The sequence below is a fragment of the Perissodus microlepis genome, chromosome 10 (assembly GCF_051167445.1).
Source record: "Perissodus microlepis isolate ML-2025 ecotype Zambia chromosome 10, ASM5116744v1, whole genome shotgun sequence".
NCBI lineage: Eukaryota > Metazoa > Chordata > Actinopteri > Cichliformes > Cichlidae > Perissodus > Perissodus microlepis.
Window position 1 is genome coordinate 26,703,144 of NC_140470.1, and position 16,957 is coordinate 26,720,100.

General features: G+C 39.8%; 1 protein-coding gene across 4 annotated transcripts in view; it reads right to left on the reverse strand.

Annotated features, from left to right (window-relative positions):
- LOC146379574 (glutamate receptor 4) overlaps window positions 1-16,957 on the reverse strand; it is a 162,414-nt gene that overhangs the window by 31,310 nt on the left and 114,147 nt on the right. For all 4 annotated transcript variants that reach the window (XR_014801441.1, XR_014801440.1, XM_084940863.1 and 1 more), the window contains exons 9-10: window positions 15,809-15,919; window positions 4,809-5,015 (exon numbers count right to left, since the gene is read on the reverse strand). Coding sequence is in view for 2 of the 4 variants with exons in the window: in XM_084940863.1 (XP_084796989.1) it covers window positions 4,809-5,015; window positions 15,809-15,919 (318 nt within the window). In the remaining 2 variants the exon portion in view is untranslated. The remainder of the gene's footprint in view (window positions 1-4,808; window positions 5,016-15,808; window positions 15,920-16,957) is intronic.

Below are 16,957 nucleotides of genomic sequence, written 5' to 3' on the forward strand. Positions count from 1 at the left end.
TGTTGCCAAATGCATTGACCCATTTATTCTCATGGGAAATATCTGAAAAACCCAGCTTGATCTGAAAAAATAAAAGCCACAAATTCATTCAGCGAAATTACGCAATTAGTGTGAATGGCTGCATTAAGAATCGGTGAGTCTAAAGAATTAACTGAATGCACAAAATATTTGCATGAATTTTATACGTCCAGTGTGTAAAGTCCTTAAGGCATAAACGAGTAACAATGAGGCATTAAGGTCTAAAGGTCAGCTGCTTCAGGGGGACAAGGAACTGCCTTCTGCTCACAGGTATAACAACCAGGAACAAAAAAGTTAAAGACAAAAGATTCACCGGAGTGAAAAAAAGGAACACAATGTTTGCTGACAAGTTGGTTATTTAGGATCCGTCCATCCAGTTTTCTCCCACTTATCCTTTTCAGGGTTGCAGGTGTGCTGGACACAATCCCGGCTGTCACAGGGTGAGGGATGGGGTAGGACAGGGACAACACAAAGAGACAGAAACAACCAATCGCAATCCGTAGCTAGTTTAGAATCACCAGCTAGCCTAACATGCTTGTCTTTGGACTGTGGGAGAAAGCCAGAGTATCTGGAGTGAGCCCACACAGGCACAGGGAGAAGATGCAAATTCCACATCACTGTGCCACAAGGTATAAGCTTCCTGATTTAAACCTCCTGGTTCGTAGGGGGCTTTCTGTGGGGAGTTTGCACATTAAGCCTTTGCTTGGATGGGTTCTCTTTAGCTACTCTGGCTTTCTCACACATGTATCTCTGTACTTGTTAGATGAATTGGTTACTCTAAGCTGGCCACAGGTTTGGTTGTGAGTGTATGTTGTTGTCTGTCTCTCTGTGTTGGCCCAGCAAAGGACTGGCAACCTCTCCGTGGTGTATCATCACCTCTCAAGCCACGTGGGAGAAGCTCCAGCCTCCTTTGCAACCCTGAACTGGATAAGCGGTTAAGTAAATGAATGGATGGATAGTTAACAATGGCTGGTGGACAAAAGAGGAAGTCTTGGCCTGGATATCTGTTATCCACTATTCCAGATGTCCTAGCTAAAACAGAAGCCCTGAAATGTTGGCCACCAGACCAGCGATAGGTTTCCAGATTGCTTTGTGAATGACAAGTCCCCAGTGTGCTCGATTCTCAGCCAGCTTTGCTCCTCACTTATGACAGCTGGTTCAAAAAAAATACAAGATGCTTCAAATTCTTCAGTCAAAGCCTCAAAATGCGAACATATGGATGAATGACATCACATTGGCTGAAATTCTTTGTTGCAGTCTCACTGCAACAACTTTGACCTTAAAGTCATACTGCGATGCTAAAAATGCAGCTTTTAGCTCTGGTTATGTTTCCACTGACGTAGTACACGAACACAATTTCTGTTGTGGGATTAAAAGGGTCCAAATGGCTCAAAATTGTGTGATGCCAGCTGTACTTGGCCAAAGCAGCACGTCGGCACTTAAATCTTCCTGTTAAGGGATTTACATTAAAGTAATGTCGCTCAGCATGTCTTCCCATCAAAGCAATTCTACCGGGCAGGCTGCGTTTCTGCTCTCAGTTAGTTAAAGAGATGAAAATAGCAGAGAACAGAGCTGCACTTTTTGTTCCTGCGCTTTTGACCAACCTGGTTAGTCTTTACACCAAAAGTGCACTGTACTGCTTGATCAGTCCTGACACATCCCGAACTGTGCCTCTGCTTACGCTCGCCGCAGTCGACTTCACAGTGAGTCACTGCAGCACCAAAGAGGCGCAGGCGAGAAAAATGCCACTTTGTGAAAATGCCACTTAACTCATCACAAAAAAAAAGATTTGGTTTTTGACTGTACATTTTAAACAAAATGCTTTTGCTGCTCGTGAAAGTATCAAAAGGATCTTTTTTTGTTCTGGGAAAAATGAATTTTATAGCTTTCTCTCAGCAGATGAAGGGTAAATAATCATAGTGTCAGACAGAAAGTAGAATATCACACATTTATTGAATAGAAAAGCATTAGTGAGACCTCAGCTGTACTTATATCCTTTTTATCTTCACTTGTTATTGGTTTCTATATGTTTCCTCATAGTGAAATGTGTTTTTCGCCTTAAAAACATTCAAGTAAAAAACCACAAGCAGGCCCTGAAATTGCTCTATCACTCCTCATGCACATCCTTGCATCTTTTTTGATCCCACATCAAGGTGAGCAGCAGAAAGATACCTCGTTCTCAAATCAAATGTCCTCAGAGATTCTTTAACAAGCTCCACACCTGTGTTTCTCCTCCAAAAGCTCTGCTCTAATGCTCCCCTAATTCCCCTCATCCTGCTAGCATTAACAACACCAGAGACTGTTCGCGGTTTCATTTCAGATGGGCTTAATTATGGCCACAACAAACAGATACAGTGCTTCAGACGGAGCTCTCTGCAGGTCAAGAAAAACCGCTCCTGTAGGAAAAGCTTCTGCAAAGGCACAATTCTGCATGAAAAAGACATATAGAGCGTTTTATGATTTAAGGAATCTATTTAACCCTACCATAGACAGGTCTGTTATTTATCTTAGCTGGGCAGAAAAGAAGCTTTTACATATAATCTCTCTGTTCCGCGTTTGCTAATCTGCTGCTAATTTACCCTTTGTTGATGCCGTTTGATGTTAACCCTTTATCACACAAGTATCATACAGGCTGCCTGGACTTATTTTATACGTTCGGCTGTAAAATTGTCTTCTCTTGTTTCTAGAACAAACGGTAATGGAACAAGAGTAATTTAAAGAGCCCTTGTAAAATGGCCAGGCGGTTAAAAAAGGACTTAATATAAAACCACTTTCTGGATTGTGTAGTACTATTTTAAAGCTTTATGTTTGGGATTTGGTCATTTAAATGTTAAAATTTTTGGAGCAAATTCATGTGGCACAGCTGTTTTGGTTTCCGTGGTCTCCAACTACAGTTTTCCCTACGGTGACTGTAGCGTAAGGCTATACCTAGCAAACAGCTAACAGTAAGTGGAAGCTGACACACCCATTATTAATTGGGTAAGTTAAAAGAAAAACTTCCTATTTGCTTAGTTGTAGCTCTAGAGATTTTTTTTTTTTTTAAATCAAATTATAAAAATGCTTTTTAATGTACTAATATTAGCCATTTTAATATAGGAGTCTGCATGTATTGACGCTGTTGAATGCAGCCTCAAGGAGCTCCAGCCCTGGCAGTTACTGCATAATATGAACTTAATTGACTATGTGCACGAGACAATGCTAACTTCCTGGTTTGAGACCGGATGTGGGGTTGTGCATTTCCGGTAGCTTTACTTTGCGGTCAATCGCTACTGCGAAGATATACTCCAAAATCATGTCCAAAACTCGAAAACGGAAAGATTGCGTTAAGTTACAAAGAGCAGAAGGTGGGAACACTCACCGCTGTTGTGTCATAAAAAATCTAATGATCAATTTTGACGTTTAAAGCGTTTAGATCGATCAGTTGTTTACATCACTCAACACAAGCAGAACTGCATTACTGCAACAGAAGACACATCGTCCACATTCAGAAGCACATCTCTGTATAATGACTGGTCTTATGATTTAAACAGGCAAATGTTCAGCATTCAAACTACAGGTGAAGAATAGTCAAACCAGATATTTCCCCCGTTATGTCGATATCAGCTAGTCAAGTACACACCTACACAGCATGTTAACAAACCGTGAAAAAAGCCACACAAAAAATGAATGATTGCTGGTAACGGTTTCTATACATTAGTATTTACGAAGGGTATGTTGTGACTTACCTTCAAAATTACAGCGGTCCCTCGCTATAACGCGGTTCACCTTTCACCTCGCTGTTTCGTGGATTTTTTAGTGCAAGTTTGCATGCTTTTTTTTTACGTCACATTGTGTCCTGCGTCCTGATCGCTGCAGACGATCTCCTCCGTGACGTCTCTCCTGTACAGAATCGCTGCATCGATCGCTAGCAGTGTGACTCTGAAGTGCAGTACTGTATGTCCACGAAACGTTTTGCACCGTCAAAAAATAAAATTGGCTACTTGATTTCACCTATCGCTGGTTATTTTTAGAACATAACACCCGCGATAAACGAGGGACAGCTGAGAAATATAACATTTGAATCCCTTTTCTCTTTTGCTCTGAGGCGCGGGGGAAAAATATTGACAAGTCGATGAACATCATTTACAGATATATTGGGTAAATGCCCAAGACATCTATAGAAATGTAAATCGCCGCTTGATTCATTCATTTGCTTAACTTGTTTTGGACCGTAAACCAGGCGCGAATAGGACACCGGAAACAAAGCTCCCCACAGGAGTTTCCGCACCGGAAGTAGCATATGCTAACGTGCACATAGTCAATACATACTAGTAATACTAATATGAGCTTACAAAATTTATCTATATTTGTTACATTGTTTTTTCCCCCTGGTCTAGAAAATACTATCTGCCTGTTTAATTTATCAATATAATTATTTTTATCATTCAGCCTTTAAAATATAGACTTTTTCATGTCATACTCATCAAAGATTTACAACAGCAGCTTTGGTTTGTTTTATGCGATGTATCTTTTCTTTCATCGACTTTTTGTTTGAGGTTTAATGATGTAGATTTTGATCAATGATTTCAGTTTTCAGCTTTCAAGATCAGAGTCTTTTTCTCTCTCTCAGAAACCAAGCTTTTGTACAAATGTATTGTTAGTACAAAAAGATCTGGAGGAGGCACCATATTCTCTGTAAATACCATCTTGACTTCTATTGACAGCATAAAATTGAAGCTTCAGTGAAATGAGTCATAAAAAAAGTAAAAAGATAATTTCCGTCAAAAAAGATTGAAAACAAAAGTTCTTACCCCGTACACCAGCTCCCCGACCATGCCATTCCAGATCTTCGTCTCTGGGTCCCTGGCGCCGTACTTTCCGTCGGGGACGATGGAAATCTTGTACTTGATGCCGATGTGTTTGGCGATCTCTGAAGCCAGATCCACGCAGTAACCCTCGTACTGGTCGTTGCCCTCATACATCTCCCAGTTCTTCTTAAGCATCACGTAGGGTCCCTCCTACACAAGGGACCATAACCAGTGAACCAAACCATCAGACAGACAGACACGCAGACATGAGGGTTTGTGCAGTGACACACAAATAGAGAGCACTGAACTGTAGCTCATCAATACCATGATGGATTAAGGTACTTGTGGAGCAACGGCTTGATGAGGTGCCTGTTTGGTTTGCATATAGGGCATGCAGATGATAAAACGCACAATTCTTACTGATTAAATTTTGGAGGTAGTAACAAATCCTAGAAACACTGAAATGGCAGAGACAGACTGCTGAATGTTAACAATGCATTCTTATAAATATTGACAGAAGAATCTGATTTTCAGGCCTGAGCGACAAATGAAACAAACAAACAAGAGGAGCCTACGACTAGATACTTCCACAAACGTTGATAATTTCCTCCACACCATGCATGAATTGAATCCTGGATCCAGAAGCATCTGAATCTGGATTACTCTCATGATCTCTCCTAATTTTCTCAATTTCAGCTTAATACACTTATTATACACAAGATGGACTGTGAAATGTTTTACTTTTTGCTTTCTCTTGCAATGGTAAAGATTCTGTTCTACTAGATCGAGTCCAAATCTTGGGCCAAGCTCCACTGCTGGTAAAGTGTTCATGCAAAGCAATCTAAAATAAGCCTGCTAACAAACAAACAAAGCAGCGAAATCTCATAACCCCGTCACTGTTTGTAATTGTTGCCTGGGGCAAGAAGAACGAGAAGACCTGAATGAGTCGTGTCTTTCAGGCAAAAAAGCGACACCCATTGGTCAATTTTGGGTACTGCACTTTGAAGCTCAGATTATGTGGAAAGAGGGAGAATACACACAGTGTAAGCTTTCGTCTTGAATATTTTTGACCTCATGAAGGTTGTAAATTCCTAAAATGCTCAAACAACACAATGTATTTGAATTTTCTGGGGTGGCGCACCAAAGTCTGGAAGCAGCTTACTAAGTATTTGTTTACAGAAAAGAAACCCTTTAAATAAAAAGGACTCTTAGTACATAAACTAAATTTTCTTCAGTCTTAAACACTGAAACCATTAAATTTGTTTTAAATGTATACATGCAGTTATTTATTTAGACTAAAGCACATTTTCAGACCTAACCGAGCGATCAGCATTCTTGAGCTGTAATGAAAAACGGTAAATAGCTGCATTTATGTAGCACTTTAACCTAAATCGATCTCATGGACCCACTCACCAACACACTCAGCTGCCTTGGGAGGTGCTTCTCTGACTACTGGGAGCAATTTGGGGTTCAGTGCCTTACTCAAGGACACTTCAGCATGCGGTTAGGAGGCGTCGGGGATCAAACCGCCAACCCTGTGATTAGTCAACGACCTGAGCTACTTCCTGAGGCACAGAAGGTGAAACGAGGCTAAATTAGTGCATTATCCCTGGTGCTCACAGCGTTTCTGCTTCAAGTTTTAAAACAGGAAAAGCTGCGTATTTCCTGTTTAAAGTTTAACATTCAGTTCTTCAACAATGAGCAAGGTTAGTTTAAGACTACAAGCTCATGTTATGACTATTAATCAATCAGATGATGAGATAACAACAACCATGAACCTCTGCAGTTGTAAGAAAGTTTAACTGTATTTTTTAGTTGTTTGTGATATGAGCAGAGCATATACAGCATAGAAGATTCACGTAGTCACAGTAACAATCACACATTAATGGGAAGTCCAGGTAAGAAGCCTCGCCATCTTTGAAACTGGGAGAAACAAAGAGTACAGTCATCCTTTCTAACAGTTGGAATGACTTAAATTCACAAAAAGGACTCAATATTTTTATTCAAGATGAGCAGGAAAATATTTACAGAGATCACGGCACAGAAACATTTTCCCATAGACTTCTATATGACTGGAAGTCTTTTTGCAACCCCCTGGTGGCCATCAAAAGGAATGCAGGTTTAAGGCCCTTTTTAGACCTGAAAGCCATGCACATTTTTTTTAATCATCCATGTGATAGAATCCTGATTGGCTTTCACAACACAACATCAATGACTTTCATTAAAATGTAAAAAAGAAATATTACATCACAATTAAAGATAATAATCTATAAATGGAACAAAGATTTATATAATTTCTCTATTTTTGTGAGCAGTTTTCATACGTCAGCTACAGGAGAGAAAGATCAGGTCTGAACAACTTTCTACTTTTATAAACTACGGCATCTAAACAGAATCTCCTTAAACTAAAGGACAGCTCACTGACACTTGGGTGATGTCAAACTGGATACTTTTGACTTTTTAGCCACGTGAAATCACCAGAAAATCAGTGCCAAGGAGATGGGAGGAGAAAGACCATAACTTGTGTTCACACAGACAGCACTGACATGCTATAGCTAGAAAGTTTGAGTCTAAAGAATTACAGAGAATTTGTAAAAACAGCTGTAGTCACTGCACTCCTTGCTTTGCATAGTGCCTTAAGCCTGCATTCTTTTCAGTGGTCAGCAGGGGGCGACTAGTCTGGCTGTAAAAAGAGTTACAGTTGTATAGAAATCTATTGGAGAAAAATTCCTCGGTTCCCTTGGCCTACGACTTCAGTAATCGCTTTCTTGGTGGGTTTATGGTCTTAGTCTCTAGTCTTAAGTCCTGGTGAATACAACGTGATGTTATTTTTGTAAATTAAACATTCGGTGTCCCTTTCACAGTCAGATGCACCTTGAGATGTCTCGGTTCAAAAAGCCGTCACAGTAGCTATGATATTCATAGACTATCTGTTCTTAATATGTGGCACACACCATCATTTAGGCAGGCAAAGCATTTGTATAGATGCATGTCACAGAGACAGAAAACATGACTAAGCAAAAAAAAAGGTAGAGGAGGGGTACAGACATGGAACAGAAAGGAGCAGAGAAATTAGATGCAGTCAGACTGGATAACTTAATGCCACCACTTAAATAATCAGGGTGGCTACATCAGTCTACACTGTGACCAGAGGAAGGTTATATATCATTAGATTTCTTGTTCCTCGGAAAGTGATCTAAATGTAAGCCGTGCATGCTTTCTGAACTCATATTTCCAAACAAATTACTTTTGTCATGGATGGCAGCATATTGCATATTGAGAATGGGAGCAATTTATTCTTGAGATGTGTTTGCTTGACATTGCCGCCGGCCAAAGCAAGGTAAACCAAAGACTCGATGGCAGGGAGAAAATGCAAATGCCCGGCTGAGCCTACGGCACAGCAAAGATGTTACTGTACAACATAATGATGGCACGATGTACTAAAATACAGTGAAGGACGCTTGTAGTGGGTTACAAGGTCCCATAACTCATTAATAATATTAACATGAATCATTTGCCAAGCCTTTTAACAAATTATCAATAACTAATTATTAACATTTTCTCACAACTATAAAGCATCAATCATACTCTGTATCTGCATATCAAATTCCCTTGTCCGTCTTTATGTTTGTGCATTATTTATGTAACATGTCAAAGAAAAAGATAAGAAAAAGAACACATAACACTAGCCTCACATTATGCTGACTGCCTCAGAAAATAATCACCATCCTACCCTGGGTTTGCTGTGTGTGACAGACCTCATAATAACTGCATTAAATGCAAAATTGATAAGCACAAAATGAAGCAAAACCGTAGTTTTACAGCCTGGAGATCAATTTGTGTATGAAGGACTTAAATAAATACCTTCTGCTACTACCCGAAAGCTACACTAGCTAACGCCAGCTGAAAATAATGGAGCCCAATAATCACTAATATCGACAAATAACCAGCTCCCCGAAGTTCAAACACAAGCCCTAACAGTCTTCATTTAAAGGTAAAAAAACAAACTGTAGCTTTGGAAAGTATTTTGATATTGACATCATTAGCAAAGAAGCAAAGAAGCAAGCTAAAGTTAGTCAAACTGTCACTTTCATTGTGGTTCAGATCAGTGAAAGCGCCACTTCCTGCCAGTGTAAATGAGTTTAACTGCTCATTTAATCCCTCAGGTGTCCTAATGTAGGAAAAAAAAGGTAGCTCACTGAGCTAAAAACGTTGCTGTGGATTCTTATTACTTAATTACTTAATGTATGAATGTCCATGGGAGAGGTCTTTGTCAGGAGGAAAAGCTGCAAAGCTAATAAAAACATAGTTAAAAGTCACATTTATGTCCTCTTCATCACAAAGTAATCTAGATATCCTGATATCCTTCAGTATCCAGGGACTCGGTTCGTGCATGTATAGAGAGAATTATTAGACAGGAATTAGGCAGGAATTCAGGTAAAAAGAGAGAACACACTTTGAATGCTCTTGAAAACACCTTTTCCCCACATTCATCTCTGTGCAGCAGTACATTGTGTGCCAGTACAGCTAGTAAGAAATAGCTCTTGTTGCAGTTTTAATTAGATTTTTTTATTATGGTAAATTCCTGTTTTTTATTTTATTTTGCAACTTCCAGCTTGTCAGGACATGGAGTCCAAAGGACATCTGAATAATGTCAGATTTATGCATTATATACAGGTTTTATGGACAAGCCATTCCTACTAGCTCAGGGTACAACTAATCGACAGAGTAACAGTTCATTCAAACAGGCTTTCATGCTTTTTCCTTTACCACGTGACAGGAGACTGAATATTTGCTGCGATAACCCTATAGTACTGTACCACAGACAGTTTGTGAAATCCCGAGGATGAGTGCTTTCGCCACCGCCATCCTAGTGTTTTGAAGTTGTCAGCCAACTCCTCTATCTATTTAGACCTGCAGGTCTGTCTTTTGTACTGTCTGAGAGGTAGAACAGCATTTAGCAAATGACACAAAATCCCCAAGAACTACACAAAGATTAACACTGATAATCATTTTATTCCCAGTTTTAACAACATTGTCAAAATTTTTTAACTGAGCTTAGCGTTTGGTCTGGCCGGTAAGCTAGCAATCAAATTACCTCAACAGCCAACCACATCAGCGGATAGCTCACATAAAGTTTAGTCTTTAAGCTTATTCGGCCTGCATGCTGCTTCTGCAAGCCACTTTGCAAGCCACCTCCATCCCAGGGTTTCTGGTGTTGTCGGAAAACATCACTGTTGTGGTCCGGATGGACATCTCTACTTTAAATGTCCTCTTTGAGGACCTTGGTAGTCTTGATGACCTACAGGAATCAGGAATTCTTGTGCTGGCTCTTAAATGGAACTCATGTCACACTTTTAATGAATCGCAAGCGTTTTATTGATGATGACTTAATCTGCGAGTTGATTTCTGCCAGTGTTTTTGGATTTATATCAGAGGGAAATCGGCTCTAATCCATATGATTTATGATAGCGGGGTGTATGACAGTGCTGGCAGCCAGAGGAGCAGAGGGAGTCAGTGTTTCTGGCACAAGAACAGAGCAGTACTTCAGAGGTCTTCACAGTAAAGGCCAACATGGCTGACAGGCTGGTCAATAATCACAACCGCATGGCTTCACTCACTGCCTAATGAGACTAATTACACATGCCATTAGAACACACACACACTCTCTCACACACACACATACCACAGGGCCAACTGCATGTCACAAATCCATACGTACACCCACACACACACAGTCTACATTAGTAAAATCTGGCCATTTGGCTTTGTGTGTGAGTGTTTTGTACGTTACGCAGGACAAACAATCTGCTGCACATTCTGTTTGATTATGAGCAATAACAGAATGATGGCCCATTGTCCAAAAACCTGACCGCAAAAACCAAACTGTGTGATGCTCTCACACACATTATTACTTCTCCATGACTGACTCATGTCTGGGTTTAGTCATCAGCAGCCATTAGACGCACTAATCACACTTTATTTGACTGAGTGTACGACACTGAAAAGAGGAGCACATTTGAAGCGCACACAGAGAATATACTGCAAATCTCCATTTTGCTTTTGTTCACAGCAGAGGCGTTTGGGTGCTACAGCGGTCAAGGGTTTTGGATCTGAAAGCTTCAGCCACTCTAAGCCAAAGTTTGCGATTCCCAACAGTAAAGCAAAAATATAATTAGAAATGTAAAACGTGGTTGAAAAGACAACATTTGTCTATAAATCACAAATTTACTATTAATAAGGTTTAAGAAACGTGCCCTTCATTCCCACAATCACACAGAGTGACTCACCCAAGAACATTTTTGCATTCTTATCCTCAACCTCTCATTTATTTTCATCTAGTTTACTTTAGTCAGATCTAGAAAAAAAACTTTTTAACTGATAAAATTGTTTGCAAATTGTTTGCTTCAGCTTGATGAATGTTGTAATTCGAATACAGGCAGAACTCATTTCCCCTAATTGTTTTATAAGGCTACGTGCTCTGATCCATTTCTGGGTAATTTTCATCAGCATAAATGTTGACAATGAAGAACCTGCAGCTTAAAGTATGCCTGTCAGAAATTTTCTCCACTGTCAACATCTTTGTCTAATGTACCCACTCTCCCTCCTGTGCACATGTCCAAATCAGCCTTGCTTCTCTAACTTTGTCTCCAAACTGGTCAGCCTGAGCTGCTCATTTCTAATCTTGTGCATTTTGGTCACTGCCAATGAAAATGTGAGCATCTTCAGCTCGACCTCCAGTCTTTTTGTCAGTGCCACCATCTCCAAACCATACTCACTACCATCCGTTTCACTTTTGCTGCTATCCTTCCATCACAAATCACCCCTGACACTGATCTCCACCGGCTCCATCCTGCCTGCCTTCTTCTTTACCTCTCTTGCCCACTATCTGTTGATTTGAATGGTTGAGCCCAGATATTTACACCCATGTAACTTTACTACCTCTACCCCTCACATCTTCACTTTTATAAGTGGTCATTAAAAATGACTGGGCACAGATCAGGAAATCAAAAACGGGATATCTGCTTTCTAAATACTCTGGCTGCCCCCCACAATTGTCCACAGGTGACTGGCCGAAGGTTCCCTCAATGCCTGGAAAAAAATAAAATCAGCATAAAGAGCTTGAAGATGTTCAAATGACAACAGAATTGAATTAAATTTCAGACCAAAATACTCAGAGAAACTCTGATGTTAGAGGCCTATGAAATTCATTTAATTGAACATTTATTAGCATTTTTCCAGTCTTATTTGGTCCACTAGAAATTCTTTTAATGCTGAGAAGTACTCAATTCTTTTAAAAAGAACAGACCAAAGTACATGACAGCAATTAATGCATCAGTTAACCGAACAATAAATAATCAGAATAAGGGAGGATTTGAAGGTAGAAATAATTTAAAGAGGAAGGTGATTCCAGAGTTTTAGAGCTGCAACTGTAAGAGCCATTCAGGAATTTGGTATTACTAAATGTTACTGATTAATGCACCTAAGATTATGACATGTGACGATAAAAAAGATCTGACTGATAACCTGAAACAAACCAAATGAAGATATACTCTGAACGATGATGATGTTTCTGCAGCAGCATTTTGAACCTACTGCAGTCTTTTACTCAGTCCAGCATATACAAAGTTGGAGTAATCCAGTCTGGAAATTAATCTGCTAAATTTTGGGGCTGACACCCCGAAATTTGAATGAGACCTGGTTGTAGGTGATTGACAGGGATTTTAAGCACCACAGTGAAGCCTAACAGCAAAACCATTTCCGAAACATTTCACCGCTGTTGCAGGACTTCTCTGTAGTTCCTGCCCTTTGGCAGGTTGATACTGTGCCAAGATGTGTAATGAGGGAGTTTTAAGCCAAGGCACACAACATCAAATCTCACAGCCTTTTTACTGCCCATATAATCACAATCAAACATCGTCCTTGTCCACGGGAGCTTTTCTGAATATGCATCAAACTCTGGGCAGCTGAAGCCAAAGACTTCACAGGGTTTTTAGCTATCTCTTAAAGCTTTAGGCTAACGACAAAGAGAACTAAACACCACTTTGAAAACAGTATGACCTTGTGTTGTGACAAGACATAAAAACTCTCCACAGCTTCTATACTTTAAAGGGCACGGTCTGGATTATAACAGATTAGACTGTAGCCATGCTAATTTGGGAGCTCAGCTTTGATGTACTAAAAAAAATCTGAAAGTTGTTTTCTCTTTTTAAGATGCTACAGCACCACAAGTGGACTGCAGTGAGTATCTGCCATTAAATATGTGGATTACTGGCAAGTGAAGGTGAAGTATTTTTTGCACTTGTTGACTGTCATGTCATTTTTATTTATGAGAAAGCCTTTCTTATAAAATCATATAACTTTGTGGAGAAGAAACAACAGAAATATGGCCTCAGGATAGGTTCAGGTCTGAAGAATGGGGGCACCTGGTGGACCCGCTTGGATTATGTGAAAGCAAGGGCAGAGTTAAGCCCTCAGCTTTGGGCCAAAAGCAGCCGTCAAATCTGACAAACAAGAAGGAACACAACACACAGCTAAATTGTGCAAAGAAAAAAATTAAGAAGACAAAACAAGCGGCAAAAAATAAGGTAAAAACCAATCAATATCATGGATTCTCCAACTGTGGTTTGGTTTAGTGTGTGCTTGTCATTTTTTGTGTTGTTTAAATACAGACAACTCTTAAAAGTTTAAGATAAGGGAAGAGCCATTAAACGGTTTCTGGGATTTTATTTAATGTGGTGGCATGGGTGTTTCCGGACCAAACCAGCAACTTATAGTTATTTCAATGACTTTGTGAGAAAGATGGCTGCCCTGTAACATGTGGCCACCACATGAAAGAACATGATTCAACCATTTAAGGAACAGAATCCAGTCTGGGTATGACCTTAAAGATTTTTTATTCTGCTGATGGGTCAAACAATGTCTCACACATTCTGATTTTAAGATAAAAAGTTAAATTTCATTGTTTCACATCTAGAATTAGCACAAGAGCTTTGAATGCAAGTTAATTTATTGAAAATTGAATAGTTTTATTTACAATGATGCATTAAGGAAGACTACACCAAACCCTCTTGTCCCTCTCTAAATTTTTCATATTTTTTTCCATGAGGGGACTGGTGCCACCCCATGCCCCCCCTTTAGCCATGCCCCAGTCTCCAGGTTTCTGGGGTAGAGGAGCTATCCGCCTTTAAATCTGAGTCAGATCATAAAACTCAAACTTATTTTAGGCTTAGGCCAGGGAGCAGCTAGTGTAGGCCTGATAATCAGCAAGAATATTCCACGACATGTTAAACTTCTACTTTGCAAAGGGTTCTTAAAACGCATTAAGACACAGATGGATGTAATATAAAACGTGGACGCTTCATTAAGTTTATGCTAAGCCAACATTACTCTCACAAACACGCAGAACAAACATTAAAAGCGGGAATGAAAGGCAGCCGTCACAATGTAACTATATTATCATGCTGCACAAAAGCATGATGGATATGAACTGGGATGATTATGAGAGCATTAGTCTTTCTAAGCTGTTTTAAGGCTTACAGGAAGCCCTCGGAGTGTGTAATGTACTGTACGGTAGAGCAGGTAGTAGGAGAAGGTGACAGGTTTAGACAACATGTATATTTATACACTGCCACTTCCTTACTTTACGCTTCAGGCTCTGGAGATCTTTGCAAAACACTACAATTGCAAACTGGGGTGATTCTCGAGCTGTGATTGGCCACACAGACACACCAAGCATGACAATGCGTGACACTACCACACACACACATTAGTAGGTGTAGTTGGAGCTTGTTTATGCTAGAAATCAGATGCTGTGATGGTAGGAGTGGGGGGATCCATTTAGGCCTCAATGGGTGTCCATCCATGAGGGCGTCCGTAAAAAACAGAAAAGAAAAGAGGACTGTCTTTTCCCCCTCCATTTGCATTTTATTATCCTCTCGAGGGACTCCATTATGGCTCTGAGCGGCTCCATTTCTTGTTCAGATTTCTGAAACAGGGTATCCATTAACACAGCTGCTGTGTCTCTCCTCTCGCCCAGTGTCTTTAGGGCTTCATTTTGGCTCAGGCTGCTGTGTCCATCACTCTGCCATTAAGGGCTTTCATATCCTGCTTGCGTCCAACTGGGGATCAGTTTCTTAAAATGGGGTTCCTCATCAGGGGCTGAAAAGAGGGAGGATTTTGCTGAGCTGTGACTCTCCATTCCCACTTCCTTACCTTCCTTCCTTCCTCCCCTCAGATGCTACATTTACATCTGGCTGCTTTACTCTATTCAGCCACCGCAGAGTCGCTGCTACAGCTTGAGATTCGCATGCCATGCAAAGGCAATTCAGTGTGTGTGAAATGCTTTTGTAGATGTATGGCACTGCTTTATAAAATGCAATAAGAATAAAAAAAAACCTCAATAACGACAGCTGTTTATGATGTTTATTGGTGCAATAAAGGAAAATCTAAGTGACGGCAGTTAGTCCTGCAGCTGTGTTATGTTTTATTGAAATTTCTGTTGAAGTAATAAAAATAAATCCCCTTTCCTTAAGAGTTTTTTAAAAATAGAAAATTCTGTAACTAAGCAGACTTATCTCTGAAATCTGGTCACTCGTAGCGCAGAATTTAAAGGTTTTTAAGGGTTATAAAAGTGCGAAATTGTGAGCACTGAACTTGAATATGTGCCCTTGCCAATTTCATCTGGCCGCTGCTTAAAATTTTACCACTAAAGATGCCCTTTAATATATTAAAACATGTAACAAAAAAAAGTACATCAGAAAAACAAACCAGAAACACTTTGCAAGCAAAAAGTGCAGCCGACCGTCGTGTTTTTCGTATCAGTGTCAGAGATTTGTGATGTATGATCTGTATCCACTAAATCTGACACTCCTGGCTCTGCATATGAATCAGTGTAATCTGCAGAGGCACTTGTTAATAACACTTCCTGGCATTACAAATTACTTTGAATATTACTGCATGCATGAGTGTGCGCGTTGGTTGAGGACATGCCGGTCTCTTACCATGATTGTAGTGACTACAACGGTTCGATTTTCCATGCCAGAAGTGTCATTTGGAAGCAGCGGAGAGTCCTGGATCAGCACCAGTTTGTCTGCGTCGTTCCAGTAGCCGATCTGCAGTGAAAACAAAAACGTGAGATCAAGCTCCGAAGCGTGCGTAGATTCATAATAATACGCTATATAATCCACATGGTTGGGTGGGTGTATGTATTATGTATTATGATGATGCAATCCCTAATACCGTGGGAGCTATTTTACTTGATGCAAGTGGATGTAACTGGAGAGGAAAGCTTTGTTTTTACTGCAGCGTGAAGCTTAATTTATGCAGCTCAGTGTTGGCGTTACAAGTAATTTGTTCAAATAGTGGACACTTTTCTATCATATTGTAGGCACCCTGATCATATTATATTATTTCCCATTTATTAATTATCACTTTTATACTGTTAAATTGTTGGATACTGTTGAATGTTTCAAACAATGGGATCAGCATTTAAGTAAAAATAATCCAGATGAGCCAAAAACTCTAACAGCTGGCTTTGCATGTTTCCTGGCATGTGTATGGTTTCCCTTATGTGGTTTCAGACATGAGCCAGAGCTGAGATCAGGAGGTGTGGTTTACAAGCACTGCTTGGGGAAGCCCAGCAAAGGGCAACCAATCAGAATAAAGTGGGCTTTTAGGGAGGTGTGGCTTAAAGAAAGGCATGTATCATTGGGCTAATATAACAATCAAATGTAGTACACACATATTGTGATATAAAACAATAAGCAACATACACTGTGTGACATATAAAGGAAAAATCATTATTATTTTTTGGAGTAATTCATAATGTGTATGGGCTCTATATATAGAGAGAAAAATGTAGAGTAATATTAACTTAATGAATGATTTTTATAAATGTTGACTTTTATAAATGTTTTAACACTTCAGTTTTTTATAAAATAGAGGATGAAAAGGCACCATTAAATACAAAAATACAAGGATAAAGTTAAAAGTGACAAAATCACAACTCCGTGATTCCTTTACTTTCTGTTAATGCTTTGAAATGCATCTCTTGCTGTTGTGCAGACTGTGACGGCTCATGTTTCACATACGGTGTAAGTGACCTACATATGTCTCTGTGCACACGAGGCAGCTCAAGATGATGAAAGCTG